Below are 22,646 nucleotides of genomic sequence, written 5' to 3'. Positions count from 1 at the left end.
GATGCCGGTGCACGATTTTGTGCACAACCTCACCTCTCGATTATGTAAAATAATTCTCCCATGCGATTGATGAGATGAGATCTGGTTGGCCGAATCATTCGCTCGAAATGTTCAGAATGTCCTTCAAACTAATCGCGAACAATTGTGGCCCGGTGACTTGGCATATTATCATGCACTAAAATTTCATCGTTGTTTGAGAACATGAATGGCTGCAAGTGATCTCAAAGTAGCAGAACATAAAGAGCACCCATTCAATTCCATGTAAACACATCCCACACCACTATAGAGGCACCACCATCTTGCGCAGTGCCTTGTTGACAACCTGGGCCCATGGCGTTGTGTTAAGAAATTATGTTGAAATATGGAGTACCTAAATCTAGATGGTCTAAGACAGAAAGAAGGAGAGAGGTAAGGCACGAGAATCAAGTTCAAAATAAACAGGGTTAAAATAGCTATCCGACTATCCAGATTTAGGCTTTTTTGTAATTTGCCATGGTAGAACCATGATCAGGATCCTGCAATGAAAGCGGGAAAAATCCATAAGGAAAGGGACAAAAGAAATAAATTGACTGTATCCATCGGGTGTCTTGTGTTTGGTAACAGACGCAGCACTGCTCGGCATAAACACATTCCCGAAAACCGTCAGCTGCACATTCGCACGCATCAGTTCCTGGTTTAAACAGTCACGATTTATCGAGGAGTTCCTTGTCGTAAGCAACCAATGTACTGCAACAGATATTAAAACTGGGCGACTGAGATTTCTGAATGGTCTGCTTGTTAGCATATCAGTTTCCACTCTTCACCATAACAGGGCACGTGCCTGCTTATCACCAATCACAAATAACTGTGTATCCACAGTATATGGAGCAAGATGTAGTGCTTTGAAATAGAAATTGAAATTAATTACCCGAGATTTGGCGAGCTGAATTTCACGCTGCTGGTCTTCAGTCCTCCGCCACACACCGTCAGGTGGCTTGCGGAGTATGGATGTAGATGTAGATTAATTCTTCTTATGACATAGGTACAATCCTGTCGTCTTGTTGGCGTACGAGAGAAACGTCATCGCTGCGACCGCTTGCGTATTTGACGAAGGTCTTGCCGTGACGCGTCGTGTCCTAAAGGAGCCTAAACGGTGTATCCTCGATACAAGGGCACGGTAGTAACATGTTCCCAGATACCTTGAAAAAACCGGCTCCAAGCATTCTTCTCACTGTTTCCTTTCAAAGCCATCCCAGCACATTCACGCCTGACGAATTTGCCTCCGAAAATGAACTGTAGCGTCACAACCGGAATTCGAAAATTTTCCCCTCGTTTCATGAACAATATATATCAAACGAGCCCGTATAAAACGCATAAATAAAATAGCATTTAATTTTATTTTGTGTCATTGTCTGTGAAATGCTGCGATCGTCTATAATAACATAAAAACTCAGTACAGAGATGCTGTTCAACCTCCTGGCAGATTAAAACTCTTTGCTGGACCGAGACTCGAACTCAGGACTTTTGACAAGAGCACTTGCCAGCGAAATGCAAAGGTCTCGAGTTCGAGCCTTGGTCCAGCTTACAGTTTCAATGTGCCAAGAAGTTTCATATCGGCACGCTCTGGCCGCTGTGGCCGAGCGGTTCTGGGCGCTTCTGTCTGGAACCACGCGGCTGCTACGGTCGCAGGTCCGAATCCTCCCTCGGGCCTGGATTTCTGTGATGTCCTTAGGTTGCTTAGGTTTAAGTAGTTCTAGGTCTAGGGGACTGATGACCACAAATGTTAAGTCCCATTGACTTAGAGTCATTTTTTTCAGCACGCTCTCCGCTGTAGAGTGAAAATTTTATTCTGCGAAGATCCTATTGTCAGTAGATATGAAAAAAATATTATTACTGTTGCTATTGCTGTTGGTGACTGTTTCCAGACTGTCTAATCTGCTAATGTGAATTTGTGTTAATTGTTCCATGCAAAAAAGAAAAAAACAATGTGTTCCTGGGTATAGACTAGGATATTTTTAATCCCTTTCACTGAAAGTCAAAGTAAATTTTTTATTTTCGGCCAAAGTGAATTATTTAAATACAAACGTTTTTCGTTTCGTTCGCAATCATTTTAAGCGCCATTTGGTGTGCGATTGTAATTCGGTTGTTATAACTCGCACATCTGTTAGAACGTGCAGTTACTTTAGTTTTACGAACCCCGATGTTATCCCTAATCAATGTTTGCCGAAGGGAAAGAATTACCAAATGAATCGTCTTCACAGCTAACTGTGGGCAGCAGCTACTTTAATAAGCGCAAGAAAAGAAAATAACATAATTTATCATTCTTTATGTTCCATTTAATAATTTACAAAATATAGGAAAGAAAACATTTTATTTTTTTGGCTACACTTTTTCCTCTAGCCAAAGATAGAATTTTCGAAAGTACCAGATTCGGAAACTATGTTCGATATCACGTCGTACAAGGGCAATAATTTTATAAAACAACAGCAAATACCGACAGGATCTAACGCGATACGTAAAAGACTAGTCACCATTACCACCGAAATCACTATCACGATCTTTGGTTGCTGCTCCATTGGTGGTTCACAGCAATACACAGGGTAATTCAGTTGCCCATACCGATAGGTTTTATGAAACTTGTAACGCGTTCAAAAACCACGTGCAAGATTTTCAAATTCTCTCGCTCACTACACATAAACTGTTAGTCCTACGGGAAAAAATGAGTAGCACGTTTTACTAGGAAATTTAATGTAGTTAAATTTTGTACTGGGATCCGTTTTCACTGAAGACCACAGTTCTCGAGTTAGTCAATAAAAACGGGTTTGAAGGGCACTTTTGTACATTTTTCTTGAATATTTCGGAGCTGCAAAATTGAACTACATTAAATGTGCTACAATAAAGTCCTGTTCATTTTCATGTAGAACTAACACACGGAGGTGACACAAGGTATAAAAGTATAGTGCATCTGTGGAGCTCTCATTTGTAGTCAGATGATTCATGTGAAAAGGTTTCCGAGGGAATTAACTGACTTTGAACGTGGAATGGTAGTTGGAGCTAGAGGAATGTGATATTTCATTATGGATGTCGTTAGGGAATTCAATATTCCGATATCCACATTGTCAGGAATGTGATCAGAATACCAAATTTCAGGTATTACCTCTCACCACGGATAACGCAGTGGCCGACGGCCTTCACTTAACGACCGAGAGCAGCGACCTTCACATAGCGCAGACAGTGTTAATAGACAAGCAATAGTGCGTGAAATAACCGCAGAAATCAGTGTGGGACGCACGGCGAGTGCATCCTCTAGAACAATGCGGCGAAGTTTGGGGGTAATGGGCAGACGACCGACATGAGTGCCTCTGCTAACAGCACATCACCTCTCCTTGGCTCGTGACCATATCAGTTGTACTCTAGACGACTGGAAAACCGTTGTCTGGTCAAGTGAATCCAGATTTCATACGGTAAGAGCTGACGGTAGGATCCGAGTGAACTGCAGACGCCACGAAGCTGTGGATGCAGCTTATGAAATGGTTCAAATGGCTCTGAGCACTATGGGACTCAACATCTGAGGTCATCAGTCCCCTAGAACTTAGAACTACTTAAACCTAACTAACCTAAGCACATCGCACACATCCATGCCCGAGGCAGGATTCGAACGTGCCACCGTAGCAACAGCGCGGTGCCGGACTAAAGCGCCTAGAACTGCTCGGCCATTGCGGCCGGTTCCAGCTTATCAAGAATGCACTGTGGATGCTGGTGGTGACTCCATAATGGTGTGTGTGCTGGTTACATGGCATGTACTCGGTTGTGTGGTCCAACAGAACCGATCATTGACAGTAAATGGTTATGTTCGGCTACTTGGAGATCATCTGCAGCCATTCATGGACTTCATGTTCTCAGACAACGATGTCATGTCACCGGGTTACAACTGTTTGTGATTCGTCTGAAGAACATTCTGGACGATTCTCGTAAATCTCGTCGGACATTTATGGGACAGAGTCGAGAGGCAATTTCGCTGCAACATAGTGCACTGGTAACACTTTCACAGTTATGGACGGTTATAGAGGAAGCGCGGCTCAGTATTTCTGGAGGGTACGTCAAAACGACTTGTTGACTCCTTACCGCGTCAAGTTCCTGCCCTAAGCTAGGCAAAAGGAAGTTCGACAAAATATTAGGAGGTATTCCACGGCTTTTGTCATCTATGTACTTTGCACGTAGTGAACGAGGGAAGATGAAAATATCGCGGAATTTTTTTGAAGACCTTGGATAGAGGCAGCTGAATCACCCGGTGTATGTACGAGTATTGGTTTAAGTTTTAATTATCACTTCGAAATTATCAAATTGCGTAATAAATAATTTTCTGTTGTAGGTGCATGTCTGCAGTCCTGGTACACAGTGTAATCTCCGCGCCTCAGTATCGTAGCTCGCCGCTAGGGGAGCCAAAACAAAATAGCGCTGTTCAAATGGTTCAAATGGCTCTGATCACTATGGGACTTAACTTCTGTCATCAGTTCCCTAGAAGTTAGAACTACTTAAACCTAACTAACCTAAGGGCATCACACACACCCATGCCCGAGGCAGGATTCGAACCTGCGACCGTGGCGGTCGCGCGGTTCCAGGCTGTAGCGCCTAGAACCGCTCGGCCACCCCGGCCGGCAAAATAGCGCTGTCCATTGATACAGTGGTGGATCGTGCGGTAATTAGTTGTCTGCGTTTCAAAGGAAACAAGCTGCAACATCCAAGCAGAGCTGTTAGCAGTGAATGGGAACGATGCTCAATCATCTGGCACAGTCGTTACGTTTCGCAAACGCGTTCCAGTGTGGTCAAACAACTCTGAAAGCCGGCCGCTGGTGGCCGAGCGGTTCTAGGCGCTTCAGTCCGGAACCGCGCTGCTGCTACGGTCGCAGCTTCGAATCCTGCCTCGGGCATGGATGTGTGTGATGTCCTTAGGTTAGTTAGGTTTAAGTAGTTCTAACTTCTAGGGGACTGATGACCTGAGATGTTAAGTCCCATAGTGCTCAGAGCCATTTGAACCAACTCTGAAAGACGAAGAACGCAGTGGCAGACCGTCTGTCTATGAAGTACCGGGAATCCCAATAGAACTGGCGGCCCTGTTGTTCCAAGATCGGCGCATCACAAAGAAAGTCAATTAAGTTTCAACACCTTGCAAGACATTTTGAACATGACTAAGACAGCTGCCCGCTGGATTCCTCGATTACTCACACCCATTCAAAACTTCCACGGAACCGAGGCATCAGCAGGAATGTAGCAGCTGTATCAAGCATATCCAGAGGGTTTCTTTAGTCGCTTAATCACCATGGACGAATGCTGATTGTATCATAAGACCCCAAGATAAAGGAGCAGAGCAAATCAACCATCATAGGGCATGGTGGAGTTGTTTTTTGACTGTCGTGGTGTGATGCAAACACATTACGCTCCTAATGTGTACGAGGTGATTTCCAAGGTGCGACATTTCCTAACAACTAAAATGCCGACTTATGCAACCAAGGTGCTCGCCAAGTCATCTATCGTTGGGGAAAATGTGTCACACTGAAATGTGAATGTGTAGATAAGGACTGAAACCACTACTAAGTTTCAGGGTTACATCTTGATTTTTTTCACAACGATAATTAGAATTTCACGCTCATCCTTCGCTTATTTTGCCAATGAGTTTTTCTTTCATTTTGTTATGACGTGTACAGAGTGCAGATTTGGGATTGTGATAAATGCTGGAATCTGAGACACTGTTGGGAGGAGTTTAGTATCAAAGTATCTAACGCACATGAAGTTATAAGGCTCACTTAGTTCAGTGATATGGAGAATGCCACACTCTGACGCTGGATGTAGCTGTTCGACATATGACGTGTTTTAAATATATAGAACACCAATGGTTCACTTCAAACTTCATTTGTAGGAGCCGAGTTTCCTCACTCCGATTTAAATAATTAACTGCAAGTTGTCGCCATCGTTGCATTCTCACACTAACGACCTGATGTCTTTCTTCTGAGGATTAGCGTTTTCATTCCATGTGACACTGTAAATCGTTTGACACGCTTGACGTTATCTTTGATCTACTGTAAAGTAATGAAAAGGTAGTGTGACATGTTTACTCTTTGCAAGTTAAGTTCTTTGTATTATTTGGAGGGAAGTGGTATTTAATTATGTATATTTGTGTTGACTTCTTAATGTGTTTTAATAATGAGGTTTTTTAAAATATGTTTTCTCGCAGCTATGTTTCATACGTAGGGACTTTGTATTGTATGAAGAGAACCCAAAGCAGTTTCCCTCTGCAACGCAAGTGCGCTGGCGCGCTAGGAAAAGGTGGATGTGGGCTGCAAGTGAGAGAGCTTAGTCAGTCGGTAGCAAGTAACTGACGAGTAAACAGCGCAGGTGCCGAGTGAGGCTTACAAGTGGAATGGAATGGGCTCGGATTTAATATATGGCTGTAAAATGGTGCTCTCGATTTGGGAAAACTCTAAAAATGATGTTAACAACGCCAAGAAGAGGTAAATAGAGCTAATTATTGCCAATGGAAAGACCACCTAGCCCCCACATCCCCGCCACCACGATTGCGCTACCACGTAGTCACACATACGAAAGGTCAGATCTGGATTACTGTACGACCCAGTAATGTTGCCAATACTCTTAATGTGCAGGGTAAAATTTACTTGTTTTTCATACACATAAAAGAGACTGTTTATGTTTGAGTAATTTGAAACTTAATTAGAAAATGAACTTGAATATTAGTTTAGGAAAGAGTATTACTTGGAAAACAAACGTGTTCTAATGTTTGTTGCTTTAAAGTTGTTTTGAAAACTACTTGCTTCACAAGATGTATCATAACACTTCGTCTTGAGGTTGTCTGAAGTAAAATTTTACTGGAGATTATCTCTGATTTGTAGAGGTTATTGTGAGGGCAAAGAGTGTTAAATTAGTACAAACTTAATGATCTCAGATGAAAGAGAAACCAAATTCTACCTTAAAGCTACATAACTCTGGAACTGTGTATAGTTTTGTCGCTACAATGAAAGGGAGAGTATGTGGAACCATATTTCTATTGCATCATAACAAAAAGGATAGATTAGTAAGTTTCTAGCTAATGAATCTTGAAGTGATTACTGAGAAGCAAAGGGAGAAGGTTTGTATGCTGTGTCTCCTTATTGCTTTTGTAAAGGAAATGTGTGCACTAATTGTACTTGACTATTATCATGTGCTATCTGATCTTGTGTGGGTTGTGAATAGCTAGTTTAGACTATATTAGTTAAAGGCAAAAGTAATGATTAAAGTAAACAAGAGAAAGGACTCATTTGCAAATCTTGTGATTACTTTACTGCTGAAGTGACAACTGGTGCTATTCACTGTGTAATTTGTCCATGTAGGTATGTTCATTGCACTTCACAGAACAGTATCTAATGAAAGTTCGTTTTGAATTAGTAAAAATAAGTTCTTTATAAATAATGTTTTACTTTATTATGCCTAATTAGGCAGGCGACCGTATAACTATTTCATTTAACAGTAATCAGTTGCTGTTACTTCTTGCAATATTGTTTCTTTGTGTTGCCTACCTACAGCTATTACTACGAAATTAAGGTTCGATACCAATCTTTCCGTTAGGTAAACTCGGTCAAATTTCAAAAATCCTCACAGAAGGTAATACTTACTGTGCGTTTTAAACCATATTTGGTAATTAGTAGCACAAGCGACGTGTAGTGTTAAACACTGACCAACCTCTCCAGGATAATGCGACAGCAGCGACCCCTACACGAAGAGGACGTAAGTGCTGCGACCGGTTGGCGACGCCCCAGTTCAATAGTAGCTTCAAGATTAGTCACTTGGACAGAAGCGTCAACGCTCGTTACTTCGCTTGTCCACTCTGTGTATACAGATTGTTTATTTCATATGTCGCCGTTTGTATGCAACAATTCTGTGTAATTGTCAAAGTTAAGTATTGTTGCTTTTCATTTTCTAATAAAAATCAATAATACGATTTGTTTGAATGTTGTCTAGCGATTCGAAAAAGCAGGTTTCCTAGACGCCCCATATTTGACGACGAGCAGGGAGACATAAAAATATTAGTTTCAGCAGATCTACATCTACATCCATACTCCGCAAGCCACCTGACGTTGTGTGGCGGAGGGTACCTTGAGTACCTCTATCGGTTCTCTCTTCTATTCCAGTCTCGTAATGTTCGTGGAAAGAAGGTATGTTCTCGAAACTTCAACAAAAGCCCGTTCCGAGCTACTGAGCGTCTCTCCTGCAGAGTCTTCCACTGGCGTTTATCTATCAACTCCGTAACGCTTTCGCGATTACTAAATCATCCTGTAACGAAGCGCGCTGCTCTCCGTTGGATCTTCTCTATCTCTTCTATCAACCCTATCTGGTACGGATCCCACACTGCTGAGCAGTATTCAAGCAGCGGGTGAACAAGCGTACTGTAACTGACTTCCTTTGTTTTCGGATTGCATTTCCTTAGGATTCCTCCAATGAATCTCAGTCTGGCATCTGCTTTACCGACGATCAACTTTATTTGATTATTCCATTTTAAATCACTCCTAATGCCTACTCCCAGATAATTTATGGCATTAACTGCTTCCAGTTGCTGACCTGCTATATCGTAGCTAAATGATAAGGGATCTTTCTTTCTATGTATTCACAGCACATTACACTTGTCTTCATTGAGATTCAATTGCCATTCCCTGCACCATGCGCCAATTCGCTGCAGATCCTCATGCATTTCAGTAAAATTTTCCATTGTTACAACCTCTCGATATACCACAGCATCATCCGCAAAAAGCCTCAGTGAACTTCCGATGTCATCCACAAGGTCATTTATGTATATTGTGAATAGCAATGGTCCTACGACACTCCCCTGCGGCACACCTGAAATCGCTCTTTCTTTGGAAGACTTCTCTCCATTGAGAATGACATGCTGCGTTCTGTTATCTAGGAACTCTTCAATCCAATCACGCAATTGGTCTGATAGTCCATATGCTCTTACTTTGTTCATTAAACGACTGTGGGGAACTATATCGAACGCCTTGCGGAAGTCAAGAAACACGGCATCTACCTGTGAACCCGTGTCTATGGCCCTCTGAGTCTGGTGGACGAATAGCACGACCGTCTTTTTCGAAACCCATGCTGATTCCTACAAAGTACATTTCTAGTCTCCAGAAAAGTCATTATACTCGAACATAATACGTGTTCCAAAATTCTACAACTGATCGACGTTACAGATATAGGTCTATAGTAGTGCACATCTGTTCGACGTCCCTTCTTGAAAACGGGGATGACCTGTGCCCCTTTCCAGTCCTTCGGAACGCTACGCTCTTCTAGAGACCTACGGTACACCGCTGCAAGAAGGGGGGCAAGTTCCTTCGCGTACTCTGTGTAAAATCGAACTGGTATCCCATCAGGACCTGCGGCCTTTCCTTTTTTGAGCGATTTTAATTGTTTTTCTATCCCTCTGTCGTCTATTTCGATATCTACCATTTTGCCATCTGTGCGACAATCTAGAGAAGGAACTACAGTGCAGTCTTCCTCTGTGAAACAGCTTTGGAAAAAGACATTTAGTATTTCGGCCTTTAGTCTGTCACCCTCTGTTTCAGTTCCATTTTGGTCACAGAGTGTCTGGACATTTTGTTTTGATCCACCTACCGCTTTGACATAAGACCAAAATTTCTTAGGATTTTCTGCCAAGTCAGTACATAGAACTTTACTTTCGAATTCATTGAACGCCTCTCGCATAGCCCTCCTCACACTACATTTCGCTTCGCGTAATTTTTGTTTGTCTGCAAGGCTTTGGCTATGTTTATGTTTATGAAGTTCCCTTTGCTTCCGCAGCAGTTTTCTAACTCGGTTGTTGTACCACGGTGGCTCTTTTCCATCTCTTACGACCTTGCTTGGCACATACTCATCTAACGCATGAGTTGTGACGTGCCTTTTCGTAAGAAGAAACTAGATTTTCTCGTGTCTTATGATTCTACTTCCAGTCTTACGCTAGACAAAGAGGATATCTCGTTGCTGTTTGCCAACACCAGGGCTAAGTTAGTGACGATACTTCGGGATGCTCTCCTTTCATATGCGCGAACACAAATGCAGCAAGCATCTGTTGCCTTCTCCTCTCTGCTATTTATCTTTTCACCTCGACGAGCAGATCAAGACAATGGCGAACGCCTAACAGGTTTTCTCTAGTAACAACATTCACTAAGTTGGAACGCAGAGGTTTCTGATACCCGAGAACGCAGGTAATGTCAAGGTATTGTAATGTGACCTACACTCCTAACAATTACATTGCATTTCAATTACGTCGGTCTGTGCATAGTTTTTAAATCATTCCGCCAACCGGTCATGTTAAACAGGTGAGAGGAGGACTACAGTCAATCTTTTCTCCACATTTACAGCGGCACCTGGTAATGTTCTCGGAAAGGACAGTAGAGGAGAAACATTATAGCAGCATATAAAACAGTGTTCACTGCCTTGTCAGTATTCACATTTGATAACGTGATCATTAGACGTTGATAGGAGAAAAGCACCTCAGAAACGAATATTCTAAAAATCTGAGAGAGATTTCCCAGCACTGGAGTACACCAATCAATCGTCATATTCAGTAATGTACACTATTAGTACCGCAAAATTCCACTAGTGTCACTTCTCGATCTCCACTCAGTCAGAGTTTTCCGTATATAGATACATAAAGAAAGAAACTTCTTGAATCTTCCAAAATCTATTTTCACTCTGCAACGGAATATATAGTGATATGACACTCCCTGGCAGATTAAAATTGTGTACTAAACCAGGACTCGAACCCGGAACCTTAGCCTTTCTCGAGCAAATGCGCTACCGACTTTTCTTTCCCTCGATCTGTTTCTTCGTCGGTGGTTCTGGGCAGATGTCTCATGCGCCTGACCGAAAACGTTGGGTTACGCTGCCAGCACCGACTGAGCTACCTAAGCTCGACTCACACCTCGCCCTCACAGTTCTACTTCCTCCAGTACCTCATCCAACTTCCAAACTTCATTAAGTTCTACCGCATACTTTGCGTAATAAAGGAAACAGCGCAGACATAGTCTGAGGGACTGCTCATAGAAAGAAATTTTTCTCTGCAGCGCATTGTGCGCTCATTTCCTTGCTTCCGGGAGTGCCAGTTCTGCAAGGTATGCAGGAGAACTTCCGTGAAGTCTGGAAGCGGAAATAACGCTGTGGGGAAAGGTCAACAGTCTTGCTTGAGTAGCTTAGCCAGTAGTCCACGGTTGAAGTCCTGGTCTGGCGCACAATTTTAATCTGCCAGGAACCTTCTTCTACCTTGCTTCCAATGCTAGACACGTTATAGGAGCGTAATAAAATGGAATACCTATAGTCGTCCTTACGATTTGTTTACTACACGGCTACCAGTTTCGGTGCCTGAGTACTCCATCTTTTAGCGTTAACTGATGTTGAAGGAGTTAACTCTAATCATATACACGATTGCGTCATTGGCCAACTATGAACTGGTTTTCGCAGACTACCTGTAACTACCAACTGAGGAGACGGCGGGAGACACAACATCGTTGTTACTAACAGTCTGCGAGAATCAGTTCATGGATGTTGGCCACTGAGGGAATCGGGTATATGATTCGGTGTTAACTCCTTCAGCGTCCGTTAAGGCCTGAAGGTGTTGTAGTGAAGCACCGAATCTGGTAGCCATATAATAAGTAGCATCGTAAGGACAGCTATAAGTGTTCCATTTTGTTGCATAAATGAACATCAGAAATCGCTCAAATTTCCAGTCATAAGGATGGACATACAAAAATGTTGTAGGAACATTCTCCGCATTGTTCTCTGTGCCTCATAAGAATCGTAAGGGTAGCTGAATATGATCGAATTTTTACAATCTGTTCGAAATCATCAGTTGTTGATAACGCTCTATAAAATAAAAGTAAATTGGCACCTTAGGGAACTCCATCAGTTTATCATGAGAAATCAACTTCCGCCGCGCTGTAGAGCTCATTTGCTACAATTCTTTTCTTCTACAGGAGCTAATATTCTCAAAAATTCTTGACGCCCTTTACCGTTCCTAAAATGTAACATTTTTTCATAAATGCCAATAAATGTGTTTATTCACCACAATCGCAATTTCTGCCTGTTACGCCATTCTCAAGCACTGCTCACTATGAAGTGCGTTAATGTATAATCAATCGTTCCTCTTTAAGAAGACGGCCGCTGTGGCCGAGCGGTTCTAGGTGCTTCAGTTCAGAACCGCGCTGCTGCTACGGTCTCAGGTTCGAATCCTGCCTCGAGCATGGATGTGTGTTATGTCTTTAGTTCGGTTTAAGTAGCTCTAACTCTAGCGGACTGATGACCTCAGATGTTGAGTCCCATAGTGCTTACATCCATTTGAACCATTTTGAACCTCTTAAGAGGACAATGTCTTCGTGTCACTCGTGCTTTGGTATTTGTATCTTCGTCGTCTGTATAAAATATTTGACACGTAGAGGAAATTTAGGGAACAGAATGTTGCGAATTTGATAAGAATTTTTGCATAAAGTGTTTCTTCCTGAGGAAACAGAATAGCAACTGTCGACCATTCCGCTCCCAGCATCAACACTCCAAATTCCTAAGTGTAAAAACACCGCAAATTACGTTTACCATTGCTGTTGTCCTGGGCCTTAGTTACCTTCGACAGTGGACTCATAGCCACTTGATGCTGACGATAAACGGGCGCACACACTTTTATGAAACGGAGCGGAAACTGATTTGCTGACAGACCCTTCTCGAAGACTCAGCCTGTCAATTTTCATGTCCGCTACAACACGTCGGCCGCTTGTGATAAAGAAACTCCTTGGAGCATCGTGATCATGCGGTTCATACGAGCGAATAGATAGCGGACAGGAATCAGGAATATGTTTTTACGTTAAATACAGGCGTATCAGCAAATCAACTGCTCATCAGTGCTACATACTATGCTCTCCTACATTATTAAACTCTTCTGTGTTTCTAGCCAGCCGCGGTGGTCTAGCGGTTCTAGGCGCGCAGTCCGGAACCGCGCGACTGCTACGGTCGCAGGTTCGAATCCTGCCTCGGGCATGGATGTGTGTGATGTCCTTAGGTTAGTTAGGTTTAAGTAGTTCTAAGTTCTAGGGGACTGATGACCACAGATGTTAAGTCCCATAGTGCTCAGAGCCATTTGAACCATTTTTTTCTCTGTTTCTCACTACCATACCTATGACCTAACACCCTCCAGTTTTGACACCTCTTACAACAGCGGCATCTTGTTTCTCCCTGTAATTAGGATATAAGAAAAGTTATGGGTAGTGAGCTTGAGAGGGACACAATAGTAATTTTCTTATTTCACGATGAAGCAATTTTGTATCCGTTGACAGAAACGTTTACATGTTTCTGAATAAAATGACAACGTAAGTTGCATTCCTTTTTTCAAATCCACGGTTGGTTTCAGATCCAAAGGCCATTATCCAGCTATACAGGGTTGTCAGAAACAGACTGAGAAGCTTGTAAGGGCTTTGCAAAGTATGTTATGCTGAGAAACAATTGTTAAGAAAAAAATTCGATATGTTTCGCCGTGTCCGTGATAATTAGCACTGAAGTTAGCCAATGAGGCCGCTGCGTGCTCAAATACACACATCAAAAAAAGTTTTGCATCAGCTCGGATCCGAGAGTTCCGGAACCTGTACAGAAAATTGGAATAGAGATCAACATAAACATTATTTCCGCCCTTTCTATTGCTCATGAAAATCACACATTGCATGTTGTACCACCATACAGCGAGACCTTCAGAGGTGGTGGTCCAGATTGTTGTACACATCGGTACTTCTAACACCCACGTCCTCTTGCATTGATGCATGCCTGTATTCGTCGTGTCATACTATCCACAAGTTCATCAAGGCACTGTTGGTCCAGATTGTACCACTCCTCAACGGGGATTTGGCATAGATCCCTGAAAGTGTTTGGTGGGTCACGTCGTCCATAAACAGACCTTTTCAATCTATCCCATGCATGTTCGATTGGGTTCATGTCTGGAGAACATGCTGGCCACCCTAGTCGAGTGATGTTGTTATCCTGAATGAAGTCATTCACAAGATGTGCATGACTGTCGTCCATGAGGACGAATACCTCGCCAATATAGGTGCACTATCGGTCGGAGAATGGTATTCACGCATCGTACAGCCGTTACGGTGCCACCCACTACCAGCAGTTGCGTTCGTCGACCCCACATAAGGCCGCCACAAAACAGCAGGGAACCTCCACCTTGCTGCACTCTCTGAACAGTGTGTGTAAGACGTTCAGCCTGACCTGGGTGCCCCCAAACAGGTCTTCAATGATTGTCTGGTAGAAGGCGTATGCGACACTCATCGGTTCAGAGAACGTGATGGCAACCTTGAGCGGTCCATTCGGCATGTTGTTGGGCTCATCTGTACCGCGTTGCATGGTGTCGTGGTTGCAAAGATGGACCTCGCCACGGACGTTGGGAGTGAAGTTGCACATCATGCAGCCTATTTCTCACAGTTGAGTCGTAACACGACGTCCTGTGGCTGCACGAAAAGCATTATTCAACATGGTGGCGTTGCTGTCAGAGTTCTACCGAGCCATAATCTGCAGGTAGCGGTCATCCACTGCAGTAGTAGCCATTGGGCGGCCTGAGCGAGGCATCGACAGTTCCTGTCTCTCTGTATCTCCTCCCTGTCCGGACAATATGACTTTGGTTCACTCTGAGACACCTCGACACTTCCCTTGTTGAGGGCCCTTCCTGGCACAAAGTAACAATGCGGACACGATCGAACCGCGGTATTGACCGCCTAGGCATGGTTGAATTACAGACAACACGAGCCGTGTACCTCTTTCGTGGTAAAATGACTAGAACTGATCGGCTGTCGGACCCCCTCCGTCTAATAGGCGCTGCTCATGCGTGATTGTTTGCATCTCTGGGCGGGTTTAGTGACATCTCTCAACAGTCAAAGGGAGTGTGTCTGTGATACAATATCCACAGTCAACGGCTATCTTCAGGGGTTCTGGGAACCGAGTTGATGCAAAACTTTTTTTGTTGTGTGTACAAGCGTCTCGACAGGGGCAGTGTCGCCTAATCGGACAAGAGAGCGATACAAAAACTGGGACGGTAGTGAGGTTCGAATCCGAGCTAAAGGCTGAGCAGTCTCGTACGCTTTCATCTACGCTATGAGAACAATTGACACTAACTGTATCTTGGCGGGCCGTTTGAATTTGGACGCGCAATGGCCTGATTATGTAACTTCAGTACTATTTAACTCAGAAGCGCAACTGATGCTGGCATTTTTTTCAAAATTGATACTACAATTGCGTAACCTGCATCAGCATATTCCATTGCTGGATAAGAAATACGTGTATATAGTGGTAATGAGTGTACTTCTATTTGTGTATGATTTGATTCCAATCAATGGCATGTTACTTTGTACGACAACAGCAATTCGTTGGAGAGAAAGGCATATCGCTACGACGTGAGCAGGTCTTCCTGAAACTTTCCCGTTGCTGGCATGGTGCAGCCGGCCGAAGTGTCCGAGCGGTTATAGGCGCTTCAGTCTGGAACCGCGCGCCCGCTATGGTCGCAGTTTCGAATCCTGTTTCGGGCATGGACGTGTGTGATGTCCTTAGTTAGGTTTAAGTAATTCTAAGTTTAGGGGACTAATGACCTCAGATGTTAAGTCCCAAAGTGCTCAGAGCCATTTTTGAATCTGGCATGGCGCTTCAGGCTGTCGTTCACAGATAACGTTCATCTCGGGAAAACGGCTAGAACAGGATGATATAAGTACACGAAAGATTCTGCTAGAAAACAGCGCGTAGATGGGAACCTGGTCATCCTAGAAGGAAGTGTCCGCACTGCAAAAATGAAGCGGCTCCGGAATACGGGAATACCAATTTTAATGTGTTTCTGGGAGGATTCGATTGGCGGATGAGCACACTGCAGCGAGAAGACGTGGTGAAAGCCACTCGTTTGTAGCTCCGAAAGCATTATTGGCTGGAGAATGTACTATGAACAGTGCAATGGTCAAATCATGGGATTGAGAAGAGATGTAAGGACAACACTTTACGAGAGAGTTCTGTCCAGTTGGAGCCTCAGAGAAGACTACCGGAGACGGAAGCCTATTCTATCGAACCGAGTCAAGATACCTCTCTAGTCAATGCCGAGCTGAGAGAGTAGCCTTGCCAATGCCAGCCACTACTGCCTTGTCGACCTTTCCGTGGCTGACGACACTGGGGTCAGCACGATGGTCCGAGTTTCACGGCACCTGGTCAAGGATGGGAGAGCCACGCTCAGCCCCGGCCGCCGCTGTTCAGTCACGCGTCGTCACGCCGACCACTATCTGCGCCTGCACGACGTGCCGTCGACCAATCCCAGAAGGCGGTAGTCTTCAGCCTTAAGTCTCGTTCCACTGTAGATGATAATTCGTAACCTGAACTGCTATTAACAATACTTTTCTTCGCTATAAGGAAATCCCTCTTCCTCTCCTTGAAGATTGCACATTTGCGGAAAATACCAAGACTGACTGGTACCAACAATGGCCAGCTTCATCTTTGCTTTCAATGGGTGAACAACGATCAGCCCTTGAGATGGGTGTCTACGCCACGAATACACAAACTTTTGCCTTTCCTCCAAATTTCATCTGAGAAAACATTATTTGAGTGACTGAGATAAATTTCTGTAGTGAAAGATCACTGCTGAAACCGAAAGTGAAGCATGAAACCAGGATGCAAGTACAGTGCCATTTGTCCTTTGGGTAATGCGAAGCGGTGTGATACGGATGCATCAGTGGTGGCAGTTTGTGTCCACCGTCGACTGATGGTGCAGACCTCCATGAGCCAACACGGCAGTTATTATCAAAACTTAATAATTTGTCGCTTAGACTATCTACAGCGTTGACGCGAGTTATTAAATACATCACTTGGAGAAATACAGCAATTACCTATTGCGGCGTGCTTTCGCACTATCGCGGTACTCTACCGCCATTATTGTGATCAAACTCAAGTTAAGCAATTGTTTTTGAGTAGCATCCTGCGAATTAAAGTAGATCACCAGGCGCCCAGTCCATTCAATGTAAACACAGCCCACACCATTATGGAGCAACAACCAGCTTGCACAGAGCCTTCTTGATAACTTGCGTCCACGGCTTCATGAGGTCTGCCCCAACTCAAACCCTGCCATCAGCTCCATCAGCTCTCTTTTTTTTGTTTTTACCTCATCAGTGCACCTAATTTTCAACATTCATCTGTAGCACCACATCTCAAACGCTTCGATTGACTTCTGTTCCGGTTTTCCCACAGTCCACGTTTCACTACCACAAGATGCTGTGCTCCGAACCTACATTCCCAGGAACTTCTTCCTCAAATAAGGGCTGTATTTGATACCAGTAGACTTCTCCTGGCCAGGAATGCTCATTGTGCAAGTGCTAGTCTGCTTTTGATGTCCTCTTTGCTAGCTCAGTCATGTGTTCTTCTGCTGCCTAGGTAGTAGAAGTCTTTAACTTCATGTGCTTCATGACCATAAGTCCTGATGTTGTCCCGATGTTCTCATTACTTCTACTTCTCATTACTTTCTCTCTACTCTCAGTCCATATTCAATACTCAACAGAGTGTTCATTCGGTTCAGCAAATAATGTAATTCTTCTTCAGTTTCCTTGAGGACAGCAGTATCATCATTGATGTCCTTTTGCCTTGAATTTTAGTTCCACTCCTGAACCTTTCCTTTATTTCCGTCATTACTTCGTTCTTGGTCTTCCACTCTTATTATTTGCTCTGGCTCTTGTGCATGTAGCATATTATTCGCGTCTCCCTGTAGCTAACCTCAGAATCAGTTCTTACCACCTAAAATCCAGACTGATCTGACCAAGATGATTTTTCAATCATCTAGGGTTCAACCGATATGGTCACAAGCCCGGGAGAAACGCTGCAGGCGATGTCGTGATGTTAGCAAAGGCACCCGTGTCAGCCGTCATCTGCCATAGCCCCCCCCCCCCCAAAAAAAGGTTCAAATGGCTCTGAGCTCTGAGCACTATGCGACTTAACATCTGAGGTCATGAGTCGCATGAACTTAGAACTACTTAAGCCTGACTAACCTAAGGACATCTGCCCGAGGCAGGTTTCGAACCTGCGACCGCAGCAGCAGCGCAGTTCCCAATTGAAGCGCCTAGAAGCGCTCGGCCACAGCGGCCGGTGCCAAAGTCCATTAACGCCATATTTCGCCACACTGTCCTAACGGATCTGCTCCTCGTGCGTCCCACATTGATTTCTGCGGTTATTTCACGCAGTATTGCTTTTCTGTTAACAGTCAACTCTTACGCAAACGCCTCTGCTTTAGGTCTAAAAAGACCGTCGGCCTCTGCATTGTTCATGGTGAGAGGCAATGCCAGAAACTTCGTTTCGTCGGTGCACTCTTGACTGTGAATCTCGGAATGTCGAATTTCCTAACTATTTCCAAAATGGAATGTTCCATACGTCTAGTTCCAACTACCTTTCCGCGTTCAAAGTCTGTTAATTCCCGTCGCGCGACCTTAATGACAGCTTCGCCAAGCCACTATGCTTTTATACTTTGTGTATACCATATTGCCGCCCTCCGTGACTTTTTCACATCTGTGTAGGACGGCGCAGCGGTTCTCTACGTACCTTGTTGGCGGGCCTCGGTGAGATTGAAGTAGTTGAGCGTGGCGGCGACGCCGTGCCTCCAGCGCGGCACCGTCACGAACATCTTGTCGCCCCAGCGGGCCAGCCCCAGGGGCAGGTTGTTGCCCACCACGTAGCGGCCAGCCTCCACGGCCCGCTGCTGGGACGCCTCGTCCGGCCACGCGAACGCGGACTCCTTCCACGCGAACTCCTCGCGCATCGCGCCGCTGCCTCCGGCGTCTGCGTCTGCGGCGGTCGCCGCCCCCACCAGCACCACGCACAGCAGCACCACCACTGCAAACGGACGCATCACCTATACGTTACTTCCGATTCCCACATTGGCTCTAGAGTCCTGAGGTACTAAACTACATATAGCCTTCACAAAAATATGGAAGCAACAAGACCACAACTCATTACCATTGCCAATAAATACCGGGTGATCGAAAAGTCAGTATAAATTTGAAAACTGAATAAATCACGGAATAATGTAGATAGAGAGGTACAAATTGACACACATGCTTGGAATGACATGGGGTCTTATTAGAACCAAAAAACTAATAAAGTTCAAAAAATGTCCGACAGATGGCGCTTCATCTGACCAGAATAGCAATAATTGGCATAACAAAGTAAGACAAAGCAAAGATGATGTTCTTTACAGGAAATGCTCAATATGTCCACCATCATTCCTCAACAATAGCTGTAGTCGAGGAATAATGTTGTGAACAGCACTGTAAAGCATGAATGGAGTTATGGTGAGGCATTGGCGTCGGATGTTGTCTTTCAGCATCCCTAGAGATGTCGGTCGATCACGATACACTTGCGACTTCAGGTAAACCCGAAGCCAATAATCGCACGGACTGAGGTCTGTGGGCCTGGGAGGCAAGCATGACGAAAGTGGCGGCTGAGCGCACGATCATCACCAAACGACGCGCGCAAGAGATCTTTCATGCGTCTAGCAATATGGAGTGTTTTTTTCTAATAAAACCCCATGTCATTCCAAGCATGTGTGTCAATTTTTACCTCTCTATCTACATTATTCCGCGGTTCATTAAGTTTTCAAATTTATACTGACTTTTTGATCACCCGGGTATATCTTCCACTCTCGGAATGGATAAATGTGTGTTCTACATGATTTTTAAGTACACCATTCTTCCTGAGAAATAGTGGCAGGACGATGGAGGTGGATAGCGATCAAGCACGCTTCTCTCGGAAGTAGACCGCAAAGAGATATGGTGAATGTGGTGGTCAGGAGGGATGCGACAATTCGTCCGCAGCTTCACAAAACCCGACCCGGACGATGCGAGCTGTGTAAGGATCTGTCGTCTTGATATGCAGCATCGCCATTCGGGAGCATCTTACCATGGCATGGACATGATCAGCCAAATGATCACATAATCCTTGTCAATAATGTGACCTAGCAGAGTAACCATGGGACCTATGGAATGCTACACACATCAAAAAAGTTTTGCATCACCTCGGTTCAGGCAGTTCCGAAACCTTTCCAGAAAATTGGAATTGAGATCAACATAAACATCATTTCCGCCCTTTTTATTGCTCTTGATAACCACACACTGCATGTTGTACCTCCATACAGCGAGACCTTCAGAGGTGGTGGTCCAGAATGCTGTACCCACCAATACCTCTAATACCCAGTAGCACGTCCTCTTGCATTGATGCATGCCTGTATTCGCCGTGGCATACTATCCACAACTTCATCAAGGCACTGTTGGTCTAGACTGTCCCACACCTCAACGGCGATTCGGCGTAGATTCCTGAAAGTGGTTGGTGGGTCATGTCGTCCATAAACAGCCCTTTTCAATCTATCCCAGGCATGTTCGATAGAGTTCATGTCTGGAGAACACGCTGGCCACTGTAGTCGAGTGATGTCGTTATCCTTAAGGAAGTCATTCATAATATATGCACCATGGGGACGCGAATGGTCGTCCATGAAGACGAATGCCTCGCCAATATGCTGCCGGTATGGTTACACTATCGGATGGTATTCACGTATCATACAACCGTTACGCACATTCCATGATAACCAGTGGTGTACGTCAGCCCAGCATAATGCCATCCCAAAACACCAATGAACCTCCACCTTCCTGCACTCACTGGACAGGGTGTGTAAGACGTTCAGCCAGTCCCGGTTGCCTCCAAACACGTCTCCGACGATTGTCTGGCTTAAGGCATATGCGACACTCATCGGTGAAGAGAACGTGATGCCAATTATGAGCATGTTGTTGGGCCCATAGGTACCGCGCTGCATGGTGTTGTGGTTGGAATGATGGACCCTGCCATGGACGTCGGTAGTGGTTGTGCATCATGCAGCCTATTGTGCACAGTTTTAGTTGTAAGACGTCCTGTGGCTGTACGAAAAGCATTATTCAACATGCTGTCAGAGCCATAATCTATAGGTGGCGGTCATCCACTGCAGTAGTAGCCCTTGGGCGGCCTCAGCGAGTCATGTCATTTATAGTTCCCATCTCTCTATATCTCCTCTGTGTCCAAACAACATCGCTTTGTTGATTGGCGACTCCATGGAGTGCTGTGTGCATACCACCATTGGATAAATAAAATTAGAAGGAAGCTCAGCCAACGCTCGGCCAACGCTGACTTACCTTCTAACATCGCTATGGTTCACTCCGAGACGCCTGGACACATCCCTTGTTGAGAGCCGTTCCTGGCACAAAGTAACAATGCGGACGTGATAGAACAGCGGTATCGACCTAGGCATGGTTGAACTACAGACAACACGAACCGTGTACCTCCTTCCTGGTGGAATGACTGGAACAGATCGGCTGTCGCACCCCCTCCGTCTAATAGGCGCTGCTCATGCATGGTTGTTTACATCTTTCGGAGGGTTTAGTTACATCTCCGAACAGTCAAAGGGACTGTGTCTGTGGTACAACATCCACAGTCAACGTCTATCTTCAGGAATTCTGGAAACCGTGGTGATGCAAAACTTTTTTTGATGTGTGTATGATATGGCTGACCTAAATATCAGCAGTCCGGAACCGCGGGACTGCTACGGTCGCAGGTTCGAATCCTGCCTCGGGCATGGGTGTGTGTGATGTCCTTAGGTTAGTTAGGTTTAAGTAGTTCTAAGTTCTAGGGGACTTATGACCTAAGATGTTGAGTCCCATAGTGCTCAGAGCCATTTTTGAACCTAAATATCACCGGACACCCGCCATAATCCACTCTTGGGACGTAAGCGTGGCCACAAATTCGAAATAGTGTGAAACAAGACTGATCCAGCCCAATGACATCTCGGTCAAAAATTGGAAACAGTATCAATCAAGACTCATCCGACTACATAACATCTTCCACTGCTTCACTGTCCAGCTTTTATGGCCTCTGCACCCCTTTCTGCCGTTACGGGCATTTGTACCACTGATGAGTGGTTTTGAAATTCCAGCTCGCCTTGCAGTTTCTGCTCATGGACCTCCCTTCGCGTTGCTTTGGTGCCGTCATGGTTCGTGAGTGCGACGTTAATTTCGGCAGTGACTTTTGGAGCTGTCGTCCCCTTATTTTTCGTCACAACCCGCTTCAAAGACCGTCTGTCACGATCACTCAAAGCACGCTTTCTTGGGCGTTCTGGCTTAGAGCAATGATGTTTTGCCGCTTTCCTTGCATGCGGTATAAACCTTCGATAGACGCCGCTTGAAACACCAATCCTTTCGGCTTCCTTGCTTACGGAAGAACTCATCATACGAGCACCAACAATCAGCCCAGGTTTGAATGCACGTAGCTCTTACATAATGTTCTCACAACTACGCAGGAGACTGTTCTGACCGTGAGTGACTCTTCCAACGTATTGACGACATTGCGAAGTTAGTTAGCTACATGTACAATGGATCATTTTGCACGATAGTTCGCAATGATGTGGAACGAGTCATGATACATTCACGACGCAAATTAATTTGTACATCCTGTTACATTCTGAACATTTCTAATTTTTAATTTACAAAAAGAAAATAGATATACAGATGAGACTTCGTAATTCCTAGCCACCACCATTCACACATTAGAATAATAGAAATTCT

The 22,646-nt window shown here is 44.6% G+C and overlaps 1 protein-coding gene across 1 annotated transcript in view; it reads right to left on the bottom strand.

Annotated features, from left to right (window-relative positions):
- LOC126100364 (protein yellow-like) overlaps positions 1-22,646 on the bottom strand; it is a 73,638-nt gene that overhangs the window by 32,489 nt on the left and 18,503 nt on the right. The window contains exon 2 of the mRNA XM_049910974.1: positions 18,607-18,897. Within this exon, the coding sequence (XP_049766931.1) occupies positions 18,607-18,897 (291 nt within the window). The remainder of the gene's footprint in view (positions 1-18,606; positions 18,898-22,646) is intronic.

This window comes from Schistocerca cancellata, chromosome 9 (assembly GCF_023864275.1).
Source record: "Schistocerca cancellata isolate TAMUIC-IGC-003103 chromosome 9, iqSchCanc2.1, whole genome shotgun sequence".
Taxonomy (NCBI): Eukaryota; Metazoa; Arthropoda; class Insecta; order Orthoptera; family Acrididae; genus Schistocerca; species Schistocerca cancellata.
This window is presented reverse-complemented; position numbering and strand designations above follow the sequence as displayed.